Source organism: Coptis chinensis, chromosome 3, assembly GCF_015680905.1.
Source record: "Coptis chinensis isolate HL-2020 chromosome 3, ASM1568090v1, whole genome shotgun sequence".
Taxonomy (NCBI): Eukaryota; Viridiplantae; Streptophyta; class Magnoliopsida; order Ranunculales; family Ranunculaceae; genus Coptis; species Coptis chinensis.
The window spans coordinates 74,557,516-74,584,721 of record NC_141458.1 but is presented as its reverse complement, the minus strand read 5'-3'; the positions used below and the strand labels follow the sequence as shown (position 1 = coordinate 74,584,721).

Genomic DNA, 27,206 nt, shown 5'->3' with positions numbered 1-27,206 from the left:
TTTTCGTTAAGCGTAAGAAATGTTGTAATGCAGCAATAAACGGGTAATAAAACGCACATTTGGAAATGATCACACATTTAGACCAATGTAATTACTAACTGTAAAAAATCTTTTGGAGAAAATAATGAGTTTCAGAAGTTCTACGAAATGGTTTGTGATTTATTCAGTTCACCTACTGAAGATGTCTATAATGAAAATTAGGTTGTGTTTAGAAATAAATATGCACATATGACACGTGTGGTACAGTACATCAAAGAGTTGTTGAACAAGTACAAGGAATAGTTTGTGGCGGCTTGGGTTGATTTAGTGATGCACTTCAGCACTCACACCAGCAATAGAATAGAATCCCAACATTCATTTTTGAAGAGAAATTTGAAGAGTTCGCGTGGCAATTTGTACCAAATTACTGACGATGGATTTGTTGTTAATTTTACTAATGTTTTACATAAGATGCATTCTGCCATATATATCCGTATTTGTGGCAGTCCTAAAAAATGAATACAATTATTGCTTTTGACTTCTTCTCGGATCCAATCATCGAGATAGCTACATATGTCCAAAGACTTGAAGTCGACGGTATCGTAATTGAATTCCCTGCCACTGCAACTTCATACAAGAGATGTCCATGCACCGATACTTGCTCTCAAAATGCCCCTTACAATATCTTACTGGCCGAACCTCAAGTCTTGCTCGCAGCAGCTGAAGTGGAACCTCCTGCTGAAGCCCCCGCACTAATAATAAGTTATCTTCAATAAGCAAACTGCCGACCAAAATAATTATTTAGTAGAGATGTGTAAATCCAAATAATTAACTATCACAATATTAGGACGCAAAATCACTTAATTGATCCAATCAACAAACATCCCTAGTCAGAAGGCCCAAGATCCTTACATTCTGCCACCAAAACAAGTGTCATGAATTTATGGCACAATCAGCATAACACATGTCAATCAAAGCTAGACTGGAAACAAAAAACTATAAAATCCCCATTTCACTGATCAGCTTAGCATCTCAAACTGTTTTCTGTTTTTGGAGAGTTAAAAAGAAGAGAAAAACCAACTTAACCAAGCATGGACAAATCTCAGAACACTAGCAACAATGTTAGTCAGGCCCAAGGCCAGGCTGAGGTGAGAATAATAAAGCTTCCAAGTGTCTCTACTAAAAATTGAAAGAGAAAATGCATAGTAGAGAGGATGTAAAATCCAAATAACGGCGTTATACGTCTCATTATGGATAAGTAGCTCAAATAATATACAGGTCCTAAATTATAATATACATCTCTACTAAAGCCATCATATTGAAGTTTTAATAGTGGTGGAAGTATACTTCAAAAGAGTTTTGTTTAGAAGTTGAGGTTCATCTTAAATTGTTTAGGGTTTGAGTGAGGGAGATATGAAGAAGAAAGGTAGACTCTTGAATAATATAATAGTTTTAAGCTAATAAACTTGAAAACTTTGATTGTTGATTGAAATAACTTGAAAACATAAAAAGAAGATTGATTAAAATATTGAAATGAAAGCAACAAATAAGATTGAAGGTTAAAACAAATAACAAATAACAAGTTTGATTTAAATAAAGAAAATGAAATAACAAGTTGATTGAAATAAAATAAAACAACAAGAAATTAAAGATGAATTGAAAAACAAGACAAAAAATATAAACAAACCAAATGGTTTGGATCCTAAGACAATGGATGAGTTCTCTCTCCTTTGCTTTTTGATTATATACCCCTATTTTTGCTTTTTACAGATTTACCCTCATCCATTATAAACTAGACACCTCACCCCTTTTGCTTTTGCTTTTTGGTGCCTTCTTGACCAAGATAGGTTTAGGGATAAGCCTTCATAATTTGAAATAAAAACCTCCATCTTTGGTCTTCTGATTTGAGGACTTTGATTGTTAACTTTGACCGTTGACTTTGACTGGTTGACTTTGATTTTTTCAGCACTTTTCTATAGTGGCTACTAGTCTTTTATAATAAGCATGATTAATTCTCTTTTTGGTACTAAGATGCAACTTTTATGATAAGTGGTTTGAAATACTCCTTAACATAAAAAAGACAATAAAAGCTATGAGTTGTCTTTTCGTTAAGCGTAAAAGGGACTGTAATACAGTATCTGATAATATACGGGTAATAAAACGCACATTTTGGAGCTGATCACTACCCGCAAATAGCATCTTGCTTGTCCTCAAGCAAAGATGAGAGAAAAAACTAAGATCACAAATGAGTGATTTATTATACGTTATACTAATCTCGTTTCGCAGAGTGTGATTGCATTGACTATATGCACCAAGGCCTTACACCACTAGGACTTCCCTAGTGGATGAGCTTTAAGCCTCGACAGAGTTTTCCAGTGAAGGTACTCACAAACTTTTTCTATTTAGTACAAAGGGTCTTGTTTTCTTATTTATTCTTAGAAGTTCATACTTCTCATTAGCGGTGAATAAGGACAAGCTCCTTTGAACTCAGAATAACATATGTACGGTAATTTAAGCATCTAAAGATAATTATACAAAACATGAGCAATGAAATATAAAAGCAGAGTTATTTCCGAGGCTTTTGGAGAGCTTCCTTAAGGTGGGTTCTCACAAGGGTGTGTTGCAATCACAACTCTCTGATAGATTCACTCAAGATTCGTTCTCTCAAGTGCAGCGGGTACTTATATTTCTTACATACTCAAATGATATCCAAAGAAATTGGGGTCGATTGATCACGCTTGCCACTTACTATCACACCATCCTATTCCTAATCGAGCTAGAGGTTTTTTATTAGGAGTTACGGGGCTAGGGTGATGGTTTAGAAAGAAAAAAAAAGGGAAAAACAAAATCCGATAAGTCGAGAAACTAGGTCTTCAAGATACTTGTAACCAAAGAAGAACATTGTTTTGTTCTTTTGCTTCCGAATTGCGATACATTCTTTTAGCCTTTTGGCTTTGTGACTCCATATGATTTTGACTTTTGGGAGTTCTAACTTTGCTTTTAATTCTTTTTGTTTATGAATATCATCTCCTTTTGATTTTGAACTTTTGGGAGATTCGATTTTTTTGACTTCTTTAGATTTTTGGAGTTTTGGTTTTTGATGGGTCTTTCATTTCTTTTATTCTCTTTCTTTTCTTTTTCTTTTGGAAGCAAACAAATGTTCTGTTTTTGTACAAGGTCTTCTCTTCTCTTTTTCTGATAACCATCCAGTTCTCAACTCATTAGCTGGGTAAGCTTTTTATTGTGTGTTGTGATGGGTTAGAAATTTTTGGTTAAAAATAAAAAAGCTTTTAGAAAGGGTGAAGGCTCAAAAGGGGTAACTAGAGGAAAACTATATTTTTGGATTTTTAACATTTATTTGGCTATATCGATCCAAAAAGGGCCTAAATTCCCTCATATAATATGGCGTGGTGATCAAGCACGTGGACGTGTGGTCTTTCTATCCGGACATCCTTTGTGTCATCACTCAATAATCATTCTGATGAGGCTTTTGGCTAGATTCTAATAGGATATGTGACTTAATTGTTCTAGCCTTGGCTTCGGAAACTCACTGCTATATACAATCAAATGCTGATGCATGTCATTCATGAAAAGATGCAGAAACTATTGTACGTATATTTATCTAAGTACGAAGAACAAGTCCTTACTCTATTGCTAAAATGAGACTTCTAAACTTTTTATTCATCATAAAAAAGGAAACAAGACTTTTCAATACTAAACGGAAAAATATTTTTGGTTTTTTCGATTTTTTTTTTAGAAAGGAAGAAATATACTATTATATATACTATATAGAAAATGTCTAGTTTTTGCAAAATATTACTATATCAACTCTATGATAGAACTATATTTGTCCTCAAAGTATGAAGAGATAAAGAAAGAGATTACCATAGAAACATGAGCAAAAACGGTGATAGACCTGTATTCTGTTATTCATGATGAAAATACGCCACCCCCAAATAAGTTTGGGGCGTGGATTATTTGATATAGAACGAGAAATACATGGTTTATTATACTAAAGATATTTATTCTACTATAAAATCTTTTTGGGCTTTTGTATTTTTGAAAACATGCATGAAAGAAAAAATGGAAAATTTTAGCATGATGTATCTGTTTTACCTTCTAATCATAAACCAAATTCCACAAGAAAACAAAACAAAATAAAACAAGCAGATAATATTAGGCATAAAATTAAACTTATACTACGTCATACATGTGAAAAAGAAATATAAAAATAAAATAGATCCAACTATACGGACACTAGGAATCCTAGTCGGAATTCGTGCGTGACTCGTCTCGACGTCTAGAAGATCTTTTTATTTGCTGCCGTCGAGGCCTGACATGTTTATCACTACGCGAGAGCACATCTCTGATGCTCTGCATTGATCTAGTGACATTGTGCTTAAAACGTTGCTGCTCCTGCCGGAGGGACCGCTGCTCCTCTCTCTCAGCGGTATCTTTGTTCCGCTCTCGATATTCTCATTGCTCGCTATGATGTTACCCCGAAGTTTCCACGAAATGGGTGGAGGTATGAGTCACGAGAATCCTCTGGCCTCCATGGACGAAGTGAATTCCGTCCATGGGCTGAGTGAACTGTCGAGTGACATCTTCAGTGAAGTAATCCACCTTCTCAGTCGGCCGTGCTTGCTTAGTGGCTCTAGTTTCAGGTGGAAGCCATGACTTCTGGATGTATTGGGTATTGATAGGACCTGTGGTAGTGTCCTTGACCTCCACTAGGGCGTCTAATGCATAGAACCCTCCAGTGCTGGATGATCTTGGTGACCAGCACTGGCAGAGGGGCAGATGTCTTCTTTGGTTTGCAGAGTTGCTCGAAGATATAGGAGATGATGCAAAAGTTGTTCTTCTGCTCTGGAAGAACCCATAAAAGATGAAGCATCGCCTTACCTATATCTGAAGGCTTGGTTGAGCCTACCAAGTTGTAGGCTATCCACTGAGATACTACTAGCTGGTTCCTTCTTAGCGAACTCTAGTAAGCACAATGGGACTTAGGGTTTTTAACACTCCCCCCCCCCGAGAAGTGTCTCTACCATTATCACGTTGATGGTCTTACCGTCTAGGGACTGTTCCGTCTGAACATAGGCTTTCAGAGGAATCCCCTGAACACCACTCACCACCTCCTTGGTGAGTTACAGCGAGCGACCATCCTTAACAACCGTGTTGCGGTCATCCTCCCCTCTAAGCTTGCAATTATAAAATGAAAGAGTAAGAAAGGGAGAATAAACCACATCTTCCAACAAAACCAAGGGTTCCCATCCTCTTCTTCTGATCTCAGCCCTAAAGTGCACTTCAAACAGATCGGAATAGAAGAGGTCTTGAAAATTTTGCTCCGACACGATTTTAAAAATTCGAGCCATTTAGAGTAGGGATTTGAAAAATTAGGGTTTTGAGTTGGAATGGGGGTTAAAAATGGGGTAGGCTGTGAAAGAATTGTATGGTGGTGTGTTGGGATGAGGTCGCGACCGCGAGTGGAGTCGGGGCAGGCACGAGTCGGCTAGTGGTGGCTAGGGTTTAAAATTTGTGATGAAGGAGAAAGGAAGGTGGGCGATCGCGTGGGGTTAAGGGTTTGATGGCACGTGCCTCTTTTAAGAGTTTGAAATTTTGGCCCAAGCCCAAATGAATCAGGAAATTCTAATCTTGTTCTCAGTGCCTTCCCAACTTCAAGAGCTAATCCATACTTCGTTACGTGTCCGATCTTGACCCGTGAGGTACCAAAACGATCAGCATTGAAAATGCAATGTAATGGTGTAGGATACACTCACATCCAATGGTAGATGAGAAACAAATGATGGAAAGAACTATACAGGAACTGTAGGAAAAATATGTACAGATAACATAAATAAAATTTTAATTAATTTTTTTGGGTTTTGAATAAGTTTAACAGAAATTTTAAAAAGGTGGGTCGTTTAAAGTCAGATCCCTAAGACTTGGAAGTTTTTGAAAACTTGAGTCAATCCCAACTAGACGGCTGGATTACTCTCTTAAACCGAGCGTAATGCACTAGGGGATATCACATGTAGACTTTGTAAATATAATTATTATGAGGTCGAAGACCGGGGCAAGTTGGTGTTTGATAGTTCAAGCACCAGCCTTCTCTCTTAGCTCGTCTCTTACGTGCGTATGAACTCTTACCTAAACCATGAATGATTTTCGGTATATGTATCCATATCTTAAGCTGCAGTTCTCTAGGAATTGCTTGCACACGAAAATTGAAACTGATCCATCTAGTCTTGCTAGGTGGAGGGTTTTTGTTTGCTACAGAAGACATTTTTGAAAAGTTTTTCATAAACGAGAGAGATTTAGAAGGGGAAAAGATTTAAACGAGAGGAAAGATTTTTGAGAAAGGAAATTTTTGAAATTTTTGGAAATTTTTTAGTATTTTAACATCAGATTCTCGAAACAAAATAGAGAGGTGGAGGCAAAAAGATAGAATTAAACAGAGAATAGTATCACTTTGGGTTACTCTATTTGTTTAATTCTCGTTTGGAGATGCCTATTTTTTTTTTTTTTTTTTTTTTTTTCAAAATATATCTCTATCCATATAGAGGTTTTGCCAAGAAGATAAAATTATACATTACTCCGGTATCATTTTGGTTACTCCAAACGTATAACTTTCATTTTTGATATCTTCTGGTTTTGAAAACTATGGAGAGATATTTTAAGAAACTCGTTCTCAAAAGTAGTGATTCTAGATGTTACTACTTTAAAATAAATCATAACAGATATTCTTAGGCAACTTTAGGTATTCCGGTTCAGAATAACCCATTGTAGACGACAAAAGCTTCAAACCACGCCGAGTTGAATTTATCTTGCAAAAAGACATGGAATGTCCCCGACCTAGGCTGTAACGGCTTCGGTGATATAAACGACCCTTAGTAAGCAAAACTGATCTCAAACCGCCCCTAGATTACGTAGTTCTAGGGGTTGGTCATTATAAAATCCATTGCCCGTTTTGAAAAATCACTTAACTATTAGTGTATCGAGAATCTATCATTAATAACTCAAAAAAATCAAACATTTTTGAAAAAGAAGTGTAAAATAGATAAAAGAAAAATTGTATACTCACTCCATAGGTTCACACTTACTCCAACAACGAAGAAAAATTATTTTACAAAGAATATGCGAGATATACTATGGATTAAGGTTCCGGCACTTACAACCATACCCTCCAAGTGGAGAGGTCCGGTTAACTTATTGATGTATCCTCTGAAAGTGAAAGATGGAATGGAAAGGATAGGGATACATCGGAACAATATGAGTCAATCCTCATAGATGGGATCTTGGAGAAGGATTTCTTCGACATCTGTAGACCGTAATTCATGAAAATGTTCGAGGCGCTGACCATTGACTTTAAAAGTATTGTTGTCCTTATGGTTCTTTAAAGTAATAGTCCCATAAGGGGGGGTGACTTCAGTTATATTAAAAGGACTAGTCCATCGAGTGTTTAGTTTTTCTGGAAAAAGATGCAATCTAGAGTTATAAAGCAAAACTTTTTGACCAACTTCGAAATGTTTTCGTAAAATATGCTTGTCATGAATCCTTTTCATGTTGGTTTTGTAATCTTTTGAAAAGTTATAAGCATCATTTCGAATCTCTTTGAGCTCGTTTATTTGTAGTTTACGCTTTTCACCTGTCGCATTGAAATTATAATTAAGGGTTTTTATTGCCCACAGGGCACGATACTCTAGTTCAACTGACAGATGACAAGATTTTCCAAAAACAAACTTATAGGGAGACATCCCTATAGGTGTTTTAAAAGCGGATTTGTATGCCTATAGTGCATCGTTCAGACAGAGAGACCAGTCTTTCCTATTTGGATTAACTGTTTTTTCCAAGATATGTTTAATCTCTCGATTAGAGACTTCAACTTGACCATTTGTTTGAGGATGGTATGGAGTTACAACTTTGTGGGCTACTTCATATTTTTTCATGATATTTTCAAAAACTCTATTGGAAAAATGCGATCCACTATCATTGATTATGGCTTTTAGGACACCAAACCTTGAAAAAATCACATCACCATAACAGAAGATTTGTAACGGATATACATCCATTACAAAAAATATTAGTAACGGTTATCTTGTGTTGACACAAAAGCGTGACAAATATTAGTAACCGATATTAGTGACGGTTATAAAGTATTAAAAGTGTTAGCAATTTTCCATTTCTAACGGTTACATAACCGTTACTTATACTTCAATTACTAACGGATACGTAACCGTTGCTAAATTTGGAAGCATCTAAAAAAAAAATGAAATATTCTGGTCCCAATTGTTCCCGAGCCACCTGCTTCTAACATACATCCCACATATTATACACAACACATCCATCCCACTAAAAACTGAAACGTACACTTCAAGAAAGAAAACATTTAAACCAAACATACTATACATAATTCATTCACAAGTCGCAAGTCTTACTTTTGATTACATTTTATTTAACGATGAGATAATAACCAAAAATATAATAACAATCACTAAACTCATTAAGCCTTTTGTAAACAAAATACATGGATAGAATTAGTCATAATAACTCTAAAATAAAACCCTTTGATCTCTCACATTGCCGTAATAACTCTAAAACATACCAAATATTAGGGATTGAACTGCGGTGATGCCTTCACCACTTTGGTCAAACTGCAGTCTTCCAGCACGTCCAAATATCGAAAAAATGATATCATAGTATGTTAATTAGCTTATACTAATGGGAAAACCATTCATTGCATCAATCCTTTATCTTCTAATAACCGAGGAAAAAGGTGACCATAATATATATATATATATATATATATATATAATCAATATTGAAGATCCAGGAAGTTGAGTGTAGTGTAGTTGAGTGTTGTGTCTTACCTGCATCAAATCGAGCATTCCAAGATCTTGTCATCCTTCTGCTTTAGGACCATATAATTGGTCGGGTCCCCTAAAAAAAAAGAAAAAGAACAGGTATTGGACAATGAGTATGAAGGAAAACTTGAGAAGAAAGATATACATGTTGATCAAATGAATGAGTGTCAATCAATGATTGTGCATTGATTCTTTCGTTGAGAATCAATTGGGTCATCTTTGTAAAAAAAAATTAGTTGAATATCGATATATTTAGTTCAACCATAGCAATATGAATTTAAACAGTAAAGTACCAGTTCACACACACATGAAAAGCAATATGAAAGACAGCAATTAATATGATACTTACCCTCGAGAATGCTGGCTTTCTGTAGCTCTGCTCTCAATGGACTTCATCTTTGAATCTTCATGCTGTCGACATCAGACTCAACCTGCCAAAGGGACGGCCACACAAACAAACAACAGGACAGTATAAAGATAAAACAGTATGAAACATCCCAATAGCAAAACAAAGAGGTTTTAGAGACCTACCTTATAACCGATTTCTGTTAAGAGTCGGAATTCACTCCATCCCAAGCTTTAAGAAAAACCCCAATAGCAATGTTTGGCTTCAAGTGCAAAATTAATAGAATCAAGGGCTAACTAGTATTACCCCCCTACTAGATGAGCCAATTAGGATTTCCCCCAACTAGATGGAGAAATTAGGGTCTCCCCCCCTGAGTACACACAAAAAAAAGCACGGTCAACACAAAAAAAAAACACGGTCAACTTAGGTTGACCGTGTTTTTTTTTGTGTGTACTCAGGGGGGAGACCCTAATTTCTCCATCTAGTTGGGGGAAATCCTAATTGGCTCATCTAGTAGGGGGGTAATACTAAAAGATCCTAGAATCAAAGAAGATACTAACAAACAACAATGCAAAAAATATGCAACAAATAATACAGGTTGTGTTGCTAAAGACAGAAAACCTTCTAGAGTAACAGAGACATTTAGGGTGTTCACTAAAATGACTCAAAAGATGAAGATGGGAAAGAATCCAAAACCTGTAAATCTTCTGTGACATCCTGAAAACTCACACAATGATCTCTGCAAGCGACTCCAAATTTCTGTCTAAAGCATCACCTAGTGATGAACATTGGCTATTACTCCCTACAACACTCCCAGTATAAGTCCTACTATTTGATAAAGGCAGACCACCACTTGCACAAGAACTCCTATCACTAAGTACATTCGGGCTATTTGTATCGGTTCCTAATCCAACTCTGTTTCTTTCATCTAAAGCATGCTTTTTTGCACTCTCCACATCTATTTGTAAAGAAGTCTTGAATTTGTAGTAGTATACTTTGGTATAGTTGGAAAATTTTGAAAAACAGAAAGCATGCCCTATAGAGAGATGTACCACATGAATGGACATTGCATATAGCTAATATAAAATGTCACCTCCTGAGTCACAATCATATCCCATAGATTAACAACATTAAGCACTTTAATTTTGTCACAATGTACCTCGACATAACGAAATGCAAAACAAGCACAAAAACAAAAAGGAATACAAATCCTAATGCTACATGCTATTCCAAGCAGTCATTGCATGTCAAATGAGTTACCACAAACTTCTTATGATTCCAATTCCAAAATGCAAGTGCTAAAATAAATAAAAGAAAAGATTCATTGTACAATACTAAACCCCTTTCATTCAGTATCAACTCGTGAGTATGTAGTCTTGTGATGAAATGTAATTTGCCTACTTAACACAATACTACACCCCTAACATCTTTTAGACAATAGCAACCAACAAAACATACCCAATAATTAACACAAACAGATCACAATGAACCACTATAAAGTACAAACCCAAAAGGGCAATGACGTGAAGAAAGAAGAAAATCTTGTCACAATTAAATTATGAGAACCATCGTCACAAAGCCAAAGAGAACAAATTTAAGCGCCATTGTGACATGCACTTACCACTGAAATTGGTACTTATTCAGCAGCGACAGTTCTGATTTAACGACATCATCACGCTTGATATGCTACTGCCATGAAGGAAAAATGTGTTTCAAAAATTGAAAAGACTATGCAGATATGAATATATGAAAAGAAAGAAAAATAAATTATTAACAAATCTGCCAAAGGTTATACATGAAGTTTACGATGCATACCACCATACAATGCAATGATAGCTCGGGAACTTGGGTAGGTCAAACCATACAAATAATATCCAGGAAGCTAAGGGGTAAAAACAATTACCTCTGAAGAGTCACCAACACCAATAGCTTCTTTAAAGGGATCACCGTCTCAATATAGTACGCACATATAAACCATTGTTTTGAAAGAGATTTCCAAGAGACCACCCTTATTCAGTTCTTCCCCCTCCTTTGTCAATGGAGACAACATTAGTTATGAAACAAGGCATAACAAAGTATTAAATCATAAAGGATGATGAGATATAATAAGAAAATTCCACATGTAGAAACCAACTAAAAGTAACTAAGAGATAAACATGCAAACGACACAATAAATCTAGAACCATTCAACTTGTGAGCGATATCTAAGACAATAGGGCATATACAACCACCTAGATTAGGCTAAAAGCTAAAATCCAAAGCTTCAAGATGCATATATGGGCAATCATGCTATACTACCAATCAACTTTTGAGATGCAAACCAATTACTTACTAAAGACCAATAAACATACCTGTTCAGATGCTCTTCTGCCAAGAGTCATGCAGGCCATATCGAAAAGCTGCTCTTTGGTTAGTAAAAGGTTTTCACTAGGAACATACTGAGCAAATCCCAATTCTGCGGTTCCACGAGGAACAATAGTTACCTTAAGCAAGGGTTCTGCGTGTTCTAGAAACCAACCAGTAACAGCATGACCTGATTCATGGTAAGCAACTGTCTGGTGCTCCAACTTGCTTATTACCCTTCTTAGCCAAACAAAAGCAAGCTAGTCAGTAAAATAGGATAATGTATGTTAACTTCTAAAATAGGATACACCATACATGAATTCCACAACGTGTTGTACTGCTAAAGCATCCATGCGGAGGCATCATGGCTTTCACAGTGACCATAAAAATAACTAAATTGACGGCAACAATTGAATTAATGAAAGAGATCATATGTCACCTTGTTCTTTTTCTCTAGGCCGCTAATGATTCTATCGATAGCCGACTCAAATGATCCATGGTAATCAGTTGGCAGTTCAATGGGGTAGAAGACAAGATAGGTTCTTAGTCTCATACATGAATATGGTCAACTCAAACTAAAGCAAATTTAATTTCCAAGATTTTGAACATGAGAGTTCATCCTCATATTGGACTTTTTGTATAAAACTTATGTTCCATAGCACATGTTAATCCACCTTAAAAGAACCTACCCTACCATCCTAGTTCATAAATACAAACAATCTAGGTGATTCATCTTCCTCTCAATCCATGCCTAATCTTCAACTTCAAATGACAACAATTCAATTATCAACGATGATAATATGCTAGCAGTAAACAGCTTTCGATATCAATATTAATCACTTAATACAATCACATTATCATCATCAACCCTATTTCAGTATATAACAATGTAAAGTTTCACTAAGAAGAAACCTATTATATTGATCAGTTTGTTTTAAGGATTGAACAAGTAATGAGACCAACTTAAAAAAAAAAATCTTATTGGACTTCTTCCATCAAACTTATCAATTTGATGTATATAATACATTAAAATTAGGAAGAGCTTCAAGAAGAAAGCAAGGCCATTCAGTATAAGTACAATAACACCATTAAAACCAGAAAATCAAACACTGAAAAACACAATAACAATTACAAACTAAACTAATTTGAAGTTAACATTGTCTCAACTTATAATAAATAACCAACATTAAAGTTAAACAACCACAACAAACAATTATTGGTTTCAATTTTTTGAATATGGGTTTTTGGCTATGCCTAAAATTGCGTGATCTGTTCATTTTCAACTAGTATGAGTGATGCGAATGGAAAATTCCTTAAATTGATAGGCACCCAACCTAGTTGAATGCCTCCAGACAATTTTACAACGTTTTCTAAATTTTAAGCTTTGGGGATGGGGGCTCATCTCCCAACAATAGCAGTGACAGGCTAATGGTAGAATTGGGAATATATAGCAAGTTCAAATGTGTAATTCAATAGACAAAGACCGTAGTGAAGCAAAACCAAATGCCCCTCACTCGTAAGTACTTTTTGCCTAAGTGCACAGTTATAAGATCTACAAAAACCCATTTGAAAATCAAATTCTCATCAAATTCATATTGAACGACGCAACAAACCACCAAATGATCATTTCGCCCAATGAAATAAAAACCCTCAAATTGAATTCAATCAAAGCAATCAATAAAACACATAATCCACACTTCCAACAATACCAAGTTTACGGCTTTCTTATAATTCAACATCTAATAATCATTTATTAGATTAAATTCATTTCCATCTCAAAATAGTCCAAATTAACAAATCAAAACAAAAAAAAATCAACTAAAAGTAAAAGTAACAGTACCTTGCAAAAAGAATCGGAAGTAATAACAGAAGGAGAAGAAGAAGAAGAATCAGCAGCAGCTAGAACAATTAAACGGAGCTTGTAAAACTAGAACAATTATCAATTTCTTCTTCCTCCATACACCTTCGTTGGACCCCATGCATATCCTCTTTCTTCTTCTTGAACCATCTTCAGTTACTTGTTTCCTTGTTTAAATGCAAGCTTTCTTCCATAGATTGAGCAATTTTGTGTTGAAATTATGAATAAAGGTTGTTGTTTTGGGTACCAAAGCAACTAACTTGAAAAACCCTAGAAGATCGACCAAAAAACAAATTCTCATAAGCTTGAATTAAAATTGAGAAAGATTGAGAAGAAAAGAGAAAGAAAATGAAGAAATACAACTTCCAAGTCTCTGTAATAATTTGAAGAATTTGCCGTATTACTGTTGAGAGTGTCCAATCTTTGGAATCTATTCGTAGCTTTGTTTTCATGTTAAATAGGTTTTCATCTTTTCATACTTGACAATTTCATGTAACTATTTCAAACTCAAAGAGTATAACATCACAATTTCATGTTTGTGACAGGTTTTCATGTTAAACAGGTTTAAAAGCGTCTGTGACGTTTTGCAGCTCCTTGCAGTCTCATCTGCCTCTTGGTAGCGGTTGACTAGCAGTGCCAACACTTCATCCCTTTTTTCTTCTTTTGTATATACTCTTTTCTTACCCTAAATGCAGTTGACCACTTGACCTACACCTAATAATGAAATAATGAGCGCGAGGTGAAACAATCCCACTATAATTTTCGCCTTTTTTTTATTTTTCAATTGGTCTCAATTTTTCTATTTTCATTTTAACATCTGTCACAATTGTGCATCCGACAGTTAATATCTCCATAAACGTCACAATAATTCGGGTAATTTACTAACAGTTAAGTAATTTTGTAACGGAATACTAATTGTTACTAATTTACTAACAGATGTATATGTGTTACAAACATGAAATTTGTTGGGATTTTGTAACAGTTTAGATTTTGTAACATGAAATTTTCTAACAGTTTAGGTTTCATGTGTTACAAACATGAAATTTTGTAACATTTTAGATTTTGTAACTTTTGGATGCTTCATCAAGATTTTGAAACTTTGTTGAGATATAGCAGATTATGGAAGTCCAACTTTCATGTTATCCAGAAAATTGAAAAGCTTAAAAGGGGTGTTGAAAGGATGGGCAAGGACTTTTTGTCATGACATTCAGAGACTAGTAAAAGACACAAGATCTAAGCTGGAAGATATCCAAGTAAGATTGCACTTGAATCTGTTGGATGACAACCTTAGTGAGCAAGAGTTCCTTATCTGAGAGAAGCTGTGTGATTTGTTAAAGCTAGAGGAAGTAGAAATGTTACAGAAAACAGATATAGACTGGATGTGCTATGGGGACAAGTGCAGTAAATTTTTCTTTAATATTTTGAAGGAAAAGAAGACAAGAAAGTTTGTATGGGATGTCATAGATGTACAAGGGATTAGAAGAGAAGGGAAAGAACCAGTAGCAGAAGCTTTCTTGAATTTCTATGCAGACTTGCTAGGGGTGCCTTCAAGTGCGAAATGTGATACGGAGTTCCTAAATAGGCTAAAAGTTGCGGAGGTAAGCTATGCCTCTAGTCAGTACTTAGAATCTCCAATCAGTGACGAGGAGATAAAAGAAACTTTATTTAGTATGGAGGACAATAAAACTCCAGGTCCGGATGGGTTCAATTCTCATTTCTTTAAGAGATGTTGGACCACTGTGGGAGATGATTTCATAAAGGCGATCAAGTTCATATTTTCTCATAAGCAGATGATAGGAGGTATAAATTCTACCATGCTTTGTCTCATTCCTAAAATGAAAAATGCTTCTCATGTTAGTTCATTTAGACCCATTGCCTACTGCAATACCATATATAAATGTGTGTCAAAAGTACTAACAAACAGGATGAAGACATGTATTACATCCTTGATCTCTAGCTCTCAATCGGCGTTTGTCCCTGGGAGGTCTATACAGGACAATCTGCTCCTTGCACATGAATTACTCAGAGGTTACTCAAGGAAGAAAGGGCAAAAAATATGTGCTATTAAACTTGATATAAAGAAAGCCTTTGATACTGTCTCTTGGCAAGCTCTCCAAGCCATTCTCGATAAGTTCAAGTTTCCTCCAATCTTCATCGAATGGCTATATATGTGTTTTTCATCCCCCACCTTCTCAGTCATGGTCAATGGATCACCTTAAGGATATTTCCAAGGGAAAATAGGGCTAAGACAAGGCGACCCACTATTACCTTATCTGTTTGTGCTCATTATGGAAGTGTTGAGTGCTTTGCTCCAACAAGGGATTCAAACTAAGTCGATCCAATGTCATTCAAAATGCAAAAAGCTGGCTATCTCGCATCTATGCTTTGCCGATGACGTCATTCTTTTTTGCAAAGGAAACATAGAATCCTTACTTGCAATAAGAGACATTCTCTCCACCTTTGCGCAAGCTACAGGGCTACAGCTAAATAATGAAAAGACCACCTTATTAGCAGGAAGCATGTCTGAAGAAGAAGGGTTAGCTTTAGCTGAAGAGATGAATATCTAGGTTGTCACTCCTCCAGTCACATACCTCGGTTTGCCACTTACTGCAACAAGATTGGGTATTAGAGATTGCTTACCTCTCATTGAAAAAATAACAAGACGTATCTCAGATTGGAAGAATAAGGACTTGAATAGAGCAGGAAGAGTATAGCTAGTCAAATCAGTCCTATCATCCTTTCAAACATATTGGGCTAAGACATTTGTTTTACCAAAAACTGTCTTGGAGAAGTTGAGCAAGTTATGCAATAGATTCATATGGGTAGGACCGAATATGGCGAGAAAGATGCATCACTCGAGTTACATGACTTTGCGATTGGATAAGGAACAAGGAGGACTGGGACTGATTGACCCAAGAGTGTGGAATCAAGCAGCCTACTGCGGCCTAGTGTTTAAACTGGCTCAGAAATCAGAGAGCTTGTGGGTTAAATGGTCATGGGATCAACAAATCAAGAAAAAACAGTTCTGGACAATGAAAGCTCCAAAGGACTGCTCCTGGGTTTGGAGAGGTATTTTGAAGCATAGAGAAGTTGCATGGAAGCTAGTGCAGTACAGCATAGCAAATGGTAATGACACAAGCTTCTGGCATGAACCTTGGTGCTCAGGGCCACTAATTCTAAATGTTCAAGCTAAAAATCTTCTTCTAAACTCAGTACCCCAGGATGCTAAAGTAGCTGCAGTTATCTCAAATGGAGAATGGTCGAGGACCATTACAGATATGCCGGAATGTGAAGTCAAGAAATGGATCATGGAAACCGGAGTCAATACATTCCTTACTGATGATCAAGTTATATAGACTCCGTCAAGTTCTGGTGAGTTTTCTATTTCTTCAGTATATGCCGCTCTAAAAAATGTCCGTAGTAAGGTGAAGTGGTACAAGATAGTATGGGGGAAGCTTGTGACCTCAAAACATGCTTTCACTATGTGGCAGCTATTTTCAGGATGTCTTCCCACACATAATAGACTTCGAATGAAGAAAGTGATTGGGCAATCAAGATGTTGTTTATGTGACTCGCAAGAGGAAAGTTCGGCACATTTATTTTTTGAGTGTTCCTTTTCGAAATTAGTCTTGCAAAGCATCAAGAAAGCAATGGGGCTAACAGAAGTGGTTCGCAACTCGCATGATGAGTGGTATCATCTCATGCGTATCTGCAGATAGAACTCGATGACAGTTGAAGTGATAAAGGCGTTGATGGGTGCTGCTGTCCAAGCTATTTGGACCGAAAGGAACTGAGACTCAAGCGGCCGTAATCGGCTGATGTAGTCAGTATCGGAGTACTTAATAGTATGAGGATATACTTAAGGAAGATGTTGGACACAGTTAAGGAGGATGGATTATTGAGAGCCCTCTTGGCCAGACTGGGTGTAGGGGCAAAGTTCAAAAGCAATGAAGCAAAATGGGTGCGATAGGAGAAGTCGACACCATTTCACACTCTTAACTCGACGGATCTCTTCAAGGTGGAAGCCTTGGGGTTTGGAGGAGCATTACGAGATCTGCAATGGCGATGTTATCTCAAGCGCATGATGGTAGCTCCAAAAGAATATCGGTGTTATATCAGGAACTGCTTGCGGTACAAAAAGGGCTTGAAAGAGCGATATATATGAACATAAATAGACTCCAAGTTTAATCAGATTCTATGCGAGTGATCCAAATAATCAGGAAGGAAGAAGTATCGCCATGGTATTGCAGGAATCTAGTAGCACAGATATGGGCTGATATTTCGAAGTTTGACGAAATCTTTTTTAAACATGTTTTTAGAGAAGGAAACCAAGTAGCTGACTATCTATCCAAGCTGAGGAAGTCCTCATGTAATGAAATTTTGTATCATATCCCTCCAATGGACCAAAAAATGTATGAATTGGTTAAAAGGGATAAAGAAGGAAAAAAATGTACTTGCTCTTGATTATATAAAAGGTTGGGGTCGCCTTAACCCCTAGCCATTTCAAAAAAAAAAAAAAAAACATGAAATTGCAATTGTTAGAAAATCCTTATTATGTAGTGAATGTTTTCTTTTATGAACTCAATGACTGTTTTGTTATCATTGTTATGATATGGTATGGTCTCAATCCATTTAGATACATAGTCTACGGCTACTAGGATGTAGATGAAACCATTATAAGTTGGGAAAGGTCCCATGAAATCGATGCTCCAGACGTCGAAAATCTCCACTATGAGAATGAGATTTAATAAAGGGAATCATGTTACGTGCAAAAATACGACCGAGATGTTGGCAACGAGCACATACCTTGCAATGAAGGAATGTATCGCAGAAGAGTGTCAACCAGCAGAATCCACATTGTAAGACCTTAGCAGCGGTTTTATTGGCACTAAAATGCCCTCTACAAGTTTGCTCGTGGCAGAAGGAAAGAACGATAGATTGTTCCCATTCTGGAATACAACGTCGGATGATCTGATTTGGACAGTACTTGAAAAGATATGGGTCATCCCAATGATAGTATGTACTTTACTTGAGCCATGAACTTCTTTCTCTGATTTCTATTCCACAATGGTGGAGTCTCTTCAGTCACCAAATAATTCACAATATCAGCATACTTGGGTGCAGAGAGGATCGCGTAAAGGTGTTCATCAGGAAAAGAATCTAAAATGGGCTCGGAATCACCATCGCTATTATCAGTTAACTTAGACAGGTGGTCGGCCACTACATTTTCAACTCCTTTTTTATCTTTTATTTCCAAGGTGAATTCTTGCAGGAGGAAAATCCATCGATCAACCTCTTCTTAGCATCTTTCTTCGCGAGAAGGTACCTAAGTGTTGTATGATCAGTGTAGATTAAGGTTTTTGAACCTATTAAATATGGACGAAATTTGTTTAAAGCATAAACAATGGCTAAGAATTTCTTTTCAGTGGTCGTATAATTCCGTTGAGCCTCATTTAGAGTTTTATTTGCATAGTAAACAACTGTAGGTCCCTTATCATGTTTTTGACCTAGAACCGCGCTAACAGCGTAGTCACTGGCGTCACACATGAGCTCACACGGTTTTGAGCAATCAGGAGGTTAAATTATAGGTACAGTTATTAAGGCAGCTTTCAACTTTTTGAAAGCCTACATGCATTCTGAGTTAAACTCAAAGGGTGTATCTTTTATAAGATGATTAGTTAAAGGTTTAACAATTTTTGAGAAATCTTGGATGAATCTTCTATAAAATCCAGCATGGCTTAGAAAGACTCGAATGTCACGGATGTTCCGTGGAATAGGTATAGTAGAAATTTTGTCTATTTTAGTTTTATCTACTTCTATACCATTTTTAGACACAGTGTGACCTAACACTATTCCCTTTTTAACCATGAAGTGACAATTCTCCCAATTAAAGACCAGATTCTTTTCCTGACAACGCGCTAATACTTTGGATAGGTTGGATAAGCAATCGTCGAAAGAATCTTCATAGAGGAAAATCATCCATAAACACTTCTTTGAATCTCTCCACCATATCACTAAAAATGTGTAGCATGCAGTGTTGAAATAATGTGGTAGGTGCATTGCAGAGACCAAAGGGCATACGTGCATAGGCATATGTTCCAAAAGGGCAAGTGAAGGTAGTCTTTTCTTAATTTGATTCATCAATTAAAATTTGAAATACCCTGAATACCCATCCAAGAAACAGTAATAAGCATGCCCTGCTAAACGTTCAAGCATCTGATCTACAAATGGTAGGGGAAAATGATCTTTTTTGGTGACGGCATTTAGCTTCCGATAATCAATACAAATCTTCCACATGATGGGAACACGTGTTGGTATTAATTCTCCTTCCTCATTACAAACCATAGTAATCCCAGATTTCTTTGGCATTACATGAATAAGGCTAACCCATTCACTGTCAGATATGGGGTAAATGATACCAGCATCCAGTAATATCAGGATCTCTGCCCTTACTACCTTTTTCATAGGTGGATTTATCCGGCGCTATGGCTCTCTAGAGGTCTTGGCATTCTCTTCCAAATGAATCTGGTAGGTGCAAATCTTTGGATCAATTCCCTTTATATCATCAAGATACCAACCAATGGCAGAACGGTATTTTTGAATCACTCTAATCAAGCGCTCCTCTTCCTCTTTTGACAACTGGGATGAAATGATGATGGGATGTGTACCATTTGTATCATTATAGATATATTTTAGGTAAGGAGGGAGAGGCTTAAGAGTAGGAGTAGGTGTTATGGGTAATAATGTCTCTATAGGATCCTGTTTTTCTATTGAAAACACTTGGGCTGGTGATGTCTCTTTCTGTTCGAGTAACTCATCATCTGAAGTACATACGGGAACTGATTCCAAAGCTACCGAGATATCTTCTTTATACTGATCCATATCGTACTCTGAATCTCTAAAGGATAAGAACTGATGCACCTCATTTTTTGGGAAAGTTCAATCATAGTACTCTTGCACTACACTGTCTAACATACTCACTTCATCATCCAACTCTTCTTCCATCTGCTATTGCATCATCTTGAAAACATTTACTTCTACTGAGAGGTTTCCAAAAGACATGGTCATAGATCCATTACGGCAGTTTATGAGGGCATTGGCAGTTGCCAAGAATGGGCGCTCTAAAATGATGGGTATGTCATCATGAGCAATTTCGGTGTCAAGGATGACAAAATCAACAGGATAGTAAAAATCCTTAACCTTGACAAACACATTTTCGACCACTCCTTTGGGTATTTGATGGATCGGTCGACTAATTGTAATGTCATGGTGGTAGGTGTAAGCTCGTGGGAACCGAGTTGTTTAAAGAGATAGTATGGAAGGAGGTTAATACTTGCTCCAAGATCGAGCAAGGCAGTGGCAGTGTACTTGTCTCATATAGTTCAAGGGATGGTAGGACGACCAGGATCTTTATATTTGATGATTCCGTTGGTCTCCGTGAGGGATGGAAATTGTTCTATAAGGAAGGCATCTTTTGAAATGTTAGTTTTTCTTTTGTTGGTTCACATATCCTTAAAAAACTTGGCATGCTTGGATAAATGTTTGATGGCATCGAGAAATGGCAGGTTTATGCTTAGACTTTTGAATGTTTCTTTGATTTCATCAAAATTTTCTTCTTCTTTGGGTGTCATTAGGCGAGCTGGAACATTGCTAGGAATATGTGGAGGTATTTGGTTGTCAATTTCCAGTTCTGGTGCTGGAATGGTTACCTCTACGGGTGTAGGATCTTTTGGTAAGACTACTTTGTTATCAACAGTTTTGCCAGATCGCAACGTTGTGACTACTTTAATCTCTTGGGTTTGAAGGTTTTGAACTTTTTGGCATGGAAATAAACTTTTCTAGGTTCCCTCCTGGGCTAACAAGTTCAGAGACTGTTGCATGGATGCGAGGATCTGGGTTTGCTGTTGCATGACAAATAGCATTATTTAGGTGGCTTATCTGTTTGGACACTAGTTGATGGTGTAAAAGGAACTAGGTCTCTTTGGTTGTTGACAGGTTGGTTTTGATACTGGTTAAACTGGGATGGAACCAATGCTCTGTTCTGATTGTTATAGGTACCTTGTCATTGTCATTGTCTGAAGGTATTTGTTGGTTTATTAAAACCTGGTGGTGTTAGGTTTTGAGGAATGTTGGTCCATGCAAAGTTTGGATGTTGTCTCCGCGGTGCATTTCGTACATTGAAAGCACATACTTCTTCTGGCTGAAGTGATGATAGGTTTGTGATTAAGGGACAGGTGACATCTATATGATTTAAGCTTAGAAAGAATTACATGGTAAGGTATTTACGTTCATGACAGGATGAGGGATTTGGTCTTTTTGTTTGGTTGTGAGGACATCTATCTTTCTTGTGACGGTTTCTATTAGAGTTTTGATTTCTGGATCTGATTTCACATCAAAAATACCACTAGCCTTAGTTGTACTGGGTTGGGCTGTTCTAGAATTGTTTATGCCACCCTAATTGGTACTCTTTTCTATTTGGTTTCCAAGAAAGGTTAAAGCTTCAGGTTGCACCTTGATCCAAAAAATTACCATTACTCATGATGTCGAGGGTTACTGATAAGCGCATAAATGTTATATATTTATGCTCAATTTTATATTAGTTAGTCTGTTTATTTTATTTGTTTGATTTAGTTAGCGTATTTTTTATGATGGTGCAGGAATTGGAGTTAATTTGATTAAATGTATCGAAACTAGCGAGATTCAAGATATCAGTGCGTGAGCTCCTAACATTGGGTGTTCAGTTCATTGGAGGTGCCTGTGATATTGGGAATATACCGTTTGCGTGTCTGCTAATGAGAATTGAGGCGTTATTGGGTTGGACTTGGTACCTTAGCACTTGATCATTAGTAGAGAAACAAGGCCAGAGACTATGGATAGGAATATTGGCAAATGCACGTGACAATACAAACTATATTTTGGACCCACTCAAATAGAAACCCATGTGCCCATTTTCTTAAACCTTACCTATATTTTAAACCTCGTATCATGAGGTTTCTTTTTATCCTTGCCTTTGATTCTCCTGGACCGGCCCAGTACCTAGTTACTACTTAAAGCTCTTGTGAGGCAATCCCACCAGATGCCTACCTACTCCCACCACCACCTGATCACCCCTTATGTTTTCCATCTTTGTTCTCTTCCTTGACGAAAGGGAGACCGATTCTTCTGAACCAAACCCAAAACCCCATCTAATACCCTTACAAAAATTAGCCCACACCATATCTAATCTACTACTATTTTTTAGTAAAGTAAAGCACCTTCTAATCACCCATGGGCTTAAATCCTTATTTCTAATTCCCTTTTTGGTAGAAAAAGCGATTATCAATTCATAATGAGAGACATGAGCGGTCGATATTTTGGTTTCCAATTCGGTTCGAATCACTTTCGATATGTTCCACCGAACTCTATTGGACCTAACCAAACCTCTATATATACAAGGGGAAACAAAGGAGAAGGGGCGGACCACAACACAAGACGAGAACGGAGAAAGACGTAAAAGTGGGAGCTCGAGTTAGGGCCGCTTAAAGCTTGGGGACGAACGAATTGGAGGAGAAGACTTCAACATGAAACTACGGTTTTTGCAATGATTAATTCTTCTATTAATTTCGTTTTTCTGTTCATTGTTATGTATAGCTAAACTCCAAGTCTAGGGCAGATGAAACCTTAGGCTAATGTTTGTGTTTCTTTGGGATTAATTTTGATGATTTCCAGTTAGTTTAAATTGCTATATTCTTCTAGTTTCATGTATTGATAGCTAGCTTATATCTTTCATATAGTATGCCACGCATGCTTTATAGTTCGATATTCGTTGCTATTAGTTAAGCCTGTTTTAACTGTTGACGTCAAATTTAGATATTATTCGTGTTGTAAACAGACGAGTAATCTTTTGAGTTTGATCTGTAGTGTCGAAACTTTAGAAGATACATGTTTAGTTAAGAGTTGTCACGATCATATTTTCGAGAAAGCTGTTACAACCTTTTCTCTTATGAGCCTATTTCATGACCCTTACACACTATTCCCTCCTTCAGACTTTCTCACTCACCCCCCCTCTCTTAGGTCTCTCTCCCCTTAGGTTAATGAATCCGCCCCCCTCTCTCTCTCACCCACTATTACCCTTTATACCTTTCTTTCCATCCATCATGGCCCTCCACCTGTCTCCCCATCTCGCGGTCCTCTTAGCTCCATGTGTAGGGTTTTCGTATCACACCCCATGTTTCACTTTCGACCGGGTTGATCGGACTTAGAAGTTACACTGATTTGGCCCAACTCACTATTCCTATTCCGTTGATACATCCTGCCACTACAAAAGTAAGGGTTACCTTTCCCTCATGCTACTCGTATAAAATCTAGAATATTAAAATTACTCCTAGAAATATAAACAGAAGTCTAAGGTGGATTCAACAGTCCTAGAATTCCCTCCATTTGATAAAACCCAATTATTTTGTTTATAGCTTTCGTAGTTTAAATAGTTTAGTGAGTAGTAATTCAACTTTCCATAAAAAGAATATTGTTCGAATTATGATAAATAATCAGTTAGTACTCAGTTGTTCTAAGTAGCAGTCCCTGTGGGATCGACCCGTTTGCCGCAACTATTTTCAACGATAGCTGTGTGCTTGCGGTTTAACTAGGGTTAGATTAGTCTATATAATTAGACCGACTAATTCTCTACCAGTTACTTTGTGTTATGGGAGGAGGCCTTTGAAGAAACATTAGACAAGAGTGGATTTTTCTAGTTTATGGTGAGGACATGAATGGAGTAGGTCTAAGAATCTATCCCATGCTTCGGAAAATGTCTCACTCGGACTCTGTCTGAAGAACTGTATCTTGATTCTTATCTCTTCTATTTTTTTTTTCTGCGGAAAGTACTTCTTCATGAAGGAGAACACAACCTTCTCCCATGTATCAAAAGAGTTGGACTTTTGTGAGAGAAGCCAAGCATGACTCTTGCCAGCTACGAGTGTTTAGCTAGAGTGAAAGGAAACACTCGTAGCTTAACCTGATCGTCAGTGATGCCCGGATGATGAAAGATATTACATACTTCATCTATTTGGCGTAGATGCTCGTACGGTAACTTGTGTTCCAACCCATGGAAGATGGGTAGAAGATTGAACATGGAAGATGGGTAGAAGATTGAACACGTTCAGTGGAATCCTAAAATCGCTCGTAAGTGGTGTGAGTCGTATACAAGATGGAGGCCTATCTTGCAATGGTGTGTAGAAGTTGGAGAGAGGCTCTCCAGCTTGCACTACTTCGTCAGCTATCTTAAGAGATGGAGGACTAGAAACAGGAGATTGTCTAGGTCGACAAACTCTCCTATGTGAGTAAGTTTTATTCTTGCTAATACTAGAAGTGCTTGAACGCAGTATCATACACTTTTAGCAAGACCCCAAAACTATCCTAACATGCACAAACGGTGCAATGTATGCTCAAGAAATCGATATTCGTTTTTGCAGGTATGGAGTTTTGAAAACTTTGCTTTTGGTCTATATTTTACTATGCCCTATTTAGAGGAACAGTTGGGCGCGAGACTAGGATGGCTCTACTACACGTCTCAGAAGAGTAGGCAGTCACTTCACCAAGTGGTGTGCTACCAAGAATCTCACTCACGATGAATCTGGCGGAGGGGAGTGAGGAAGGTAGTTAGTCTACCGGAATTTGATAACTGATTACTCTAAATCGTCGTGGCTAAATTTTTGTCCTTTTTTGGAGGAGCGTGACTACTTGGGCTCTAGTTGATTGATTTTAATTAATTTTTTTGGTCTAGGGCTTTCAAGAATCAAGCAACTTCCAAGTTACCTACATTGGGTAATGACTTCCCAATGGTTGTTATAGCTCGGGTTTAGCCTTATGTGCGAATGCAAATTGCAGTGCGAAAAGTAAATTTCAAACAATCATGTAAGCATGCTTGAACACACAAGTATCCTCTTACTTGGGCTTCGAGGAGGTTTAGAATTTACCACTCAAGCCGTGTTTACATGCTGCTTGAGGAGAAGACGACGTCGGTTGGCGCTTGATATGAGAATCAGGCCCAACCTTTCAAGCTTTACCCTATTTTCAGTTACAAATAAATGCCCACTTAAAAAGCCCACAAGTTGGATTTTTGGCAATTTATACAACTTTGCCTTCAAGGGCTCAAACTTAAAACTAAACTAAGATTAACTATTCTAATTAACTGGTTTTAGATTAATCACCTAAATACACAAAAGTTAAATGGACTTAGAGTGTTGATTACCAAGTTGATCCATTGTGTGTGAGTTATGATCCACAACTTGCCTCACACACTTGAACTTCCCAAGGCAATTAAAACTCTAATCCCTTGGTAAGTATTAAACTTAAACCAAGTTTAACTCTTGTTCATCATAAAAATCAATAAAAAACCAAGCTTTTTTTTTATTTTTTTATTTTTTTATTTATTTTTATTTTTATTTTTATCAGTAACTATTACAAACAAGTTCCATTGTTTTCTCCTACTCTATTACAAAATCTAGGATCAGAGTACAACTTCTTGTCACAAAAGAACTGGACTGTAAAAAAATCACACGCACTTATGCTGAGGTGGCTGGGCGGTCGCCCTCGCCACACTCGCGCGATCCCCGGTGGCGCCGGAGGACGGCGATAATTTTTTTCCTGTTTGATCAGCTCCTCTCCACCTTTGTTGTCCCGCAACCTAATTTGTAAAAAAACGTATCTTAGTACAGAGAAACAATAAAAATAAAATGACGAAAAATTAGAAAAAAATAGAAATGGAGAGATGAGAATGATGCTCCCTTCTTAGATTCTCAACCAATCGCTCTCACTCCTTCAATCCTCGGCAGCTGTGCCATTTGAAGTTTTAGTTGTGGTGGAAGTATACTTCAAAAGAGTTTTGTTTAGAAGTTGAGGTTCATCCTAAATTGTTTAGAGTTTGAGTGAGAGAGATATGAAGAAGAAAGGTAGACTCTTGAATATTAGAATAGTTCTAAGCTAATGAACTTGAAAGCTTTGATTGTTGATTGAAATAACTTGAACACATGAAAGGAAGATTGATTAAAATATTGAAATGAAAGCAACAAACAAGATTGAAGATTAAAACAAAGAACAAATAACAAGTTTGATTGAAATAAAGAAAATGAAATAACAAGTTGATTGAAATAAAATAAAACAATAAGAAATTAAAGACATGAATTGAAAAACAAGGCAAGAAAAATAAACAAACCAAATGGTTTGGATCCTAAGACAATGGATGAGTTCTCTCTCCTTTGTTTTTGGATTATATACCTCTACTTTTGCCTTTTAAAGATTTGCCCTCATCCATTATAAACTAGACACCTCACCCCTTTCACTTTTGATTTTGCTTTCTTGACCAAGATAGGTTTAGGGATATGTCTTCATAATTTTAAATAAGGGCCTCCATATTTGGTCTTTTGATTTAGGGACTTTGACTATTAACTTTGACCGAGGACTTTGTCCGGTTGAGTTTGACTTTTTCAGAATTTTTCCATAGCATTTACTGGTCTTCATAATAAACGTGATTAATGCTCCTTTTGGTGCTAAGACGTAGCTTTTATGATAAGTGGTCTGAAATACTCCTTAACTTTAAAAAGGCAGTAAAAGCTATGAGTTGTCTTTTCGTTAAGCATAAGAGAGATTGTAATGCAGCAATATACGGGTAATAAAACACACATTTGGAAGCTGATCACATATCAGGTCATATACAGGTCATACGTCTCATTTAGAGTCGATGCTACATGTAACAGTGACAACTTACCTACATGAGGTTTTTGTCAGATGATCAACAAGGACACACCCTCATTATTTTGCTCAATTTATTGCATATATGATA

General features: G+C 36.9%; 1 protein-coding gene and 1 long non-coding RNA gene across 12 annotated transcripts; one reads left to right on the top strand and one right to left on the bottom strand.

The window, feature by feature from the left end:
* Positions 1-392: 392 nt before the first annotated feature.
* Positions 393-13,940, bottom strand: LOC147510775 (uncharacterized). 11 transcript variants are annotated; one of them, XR_015219010.1, is made up of 10 exons: positions 13,370-13,511; positions 11,670-11,766; positions 11,538-11,585; positions 11,090-11,215; positions 10,808-10,875; positions 9,372-9,448; positions 9,190-9,271; positions 8,847-8,916; positions 8,582-8,637; positions 393-717 (listed from the first exon to the last, which is right to left on the bottom strand). It is a non-coding gene; the product is annotated as an uncharacterized LOC147510775 (long non-coding RNA). The 11 variants fall into 11 exon arrangements; XR_015219011.1 differs by having other exon boundaries at positions 575-714; XR_015219008.1 differs by having other exon boundaries at positions 607-731.
* A 2,281-nt stretch (positions 13,941-16,221) lies between these two features.
* Positions 16,222-16,743, top strand: LOC147510774 (uncharacterized). The gene has a single exon (XM_086598242.1). The coding sequence runs from the start codon at positions 16,222-16,224 to the stop codon at positions 16,741-16,743; it is 522 nt and encodes a 173-aa protein (XP_086454368.1).
* Positions 16,744-27,206: the final 10,463 nt, after the last annotated feature.

What these genes read in the sequence shown, in the direction of transcription:
- LOC147510774 (XM_086598242.1), top strand. Translation starts at nt 16,222, where the DNA reads ATGGCGAGAAAGATGCATCACTCGAGTTACATGACTTTGCGATTGGAT.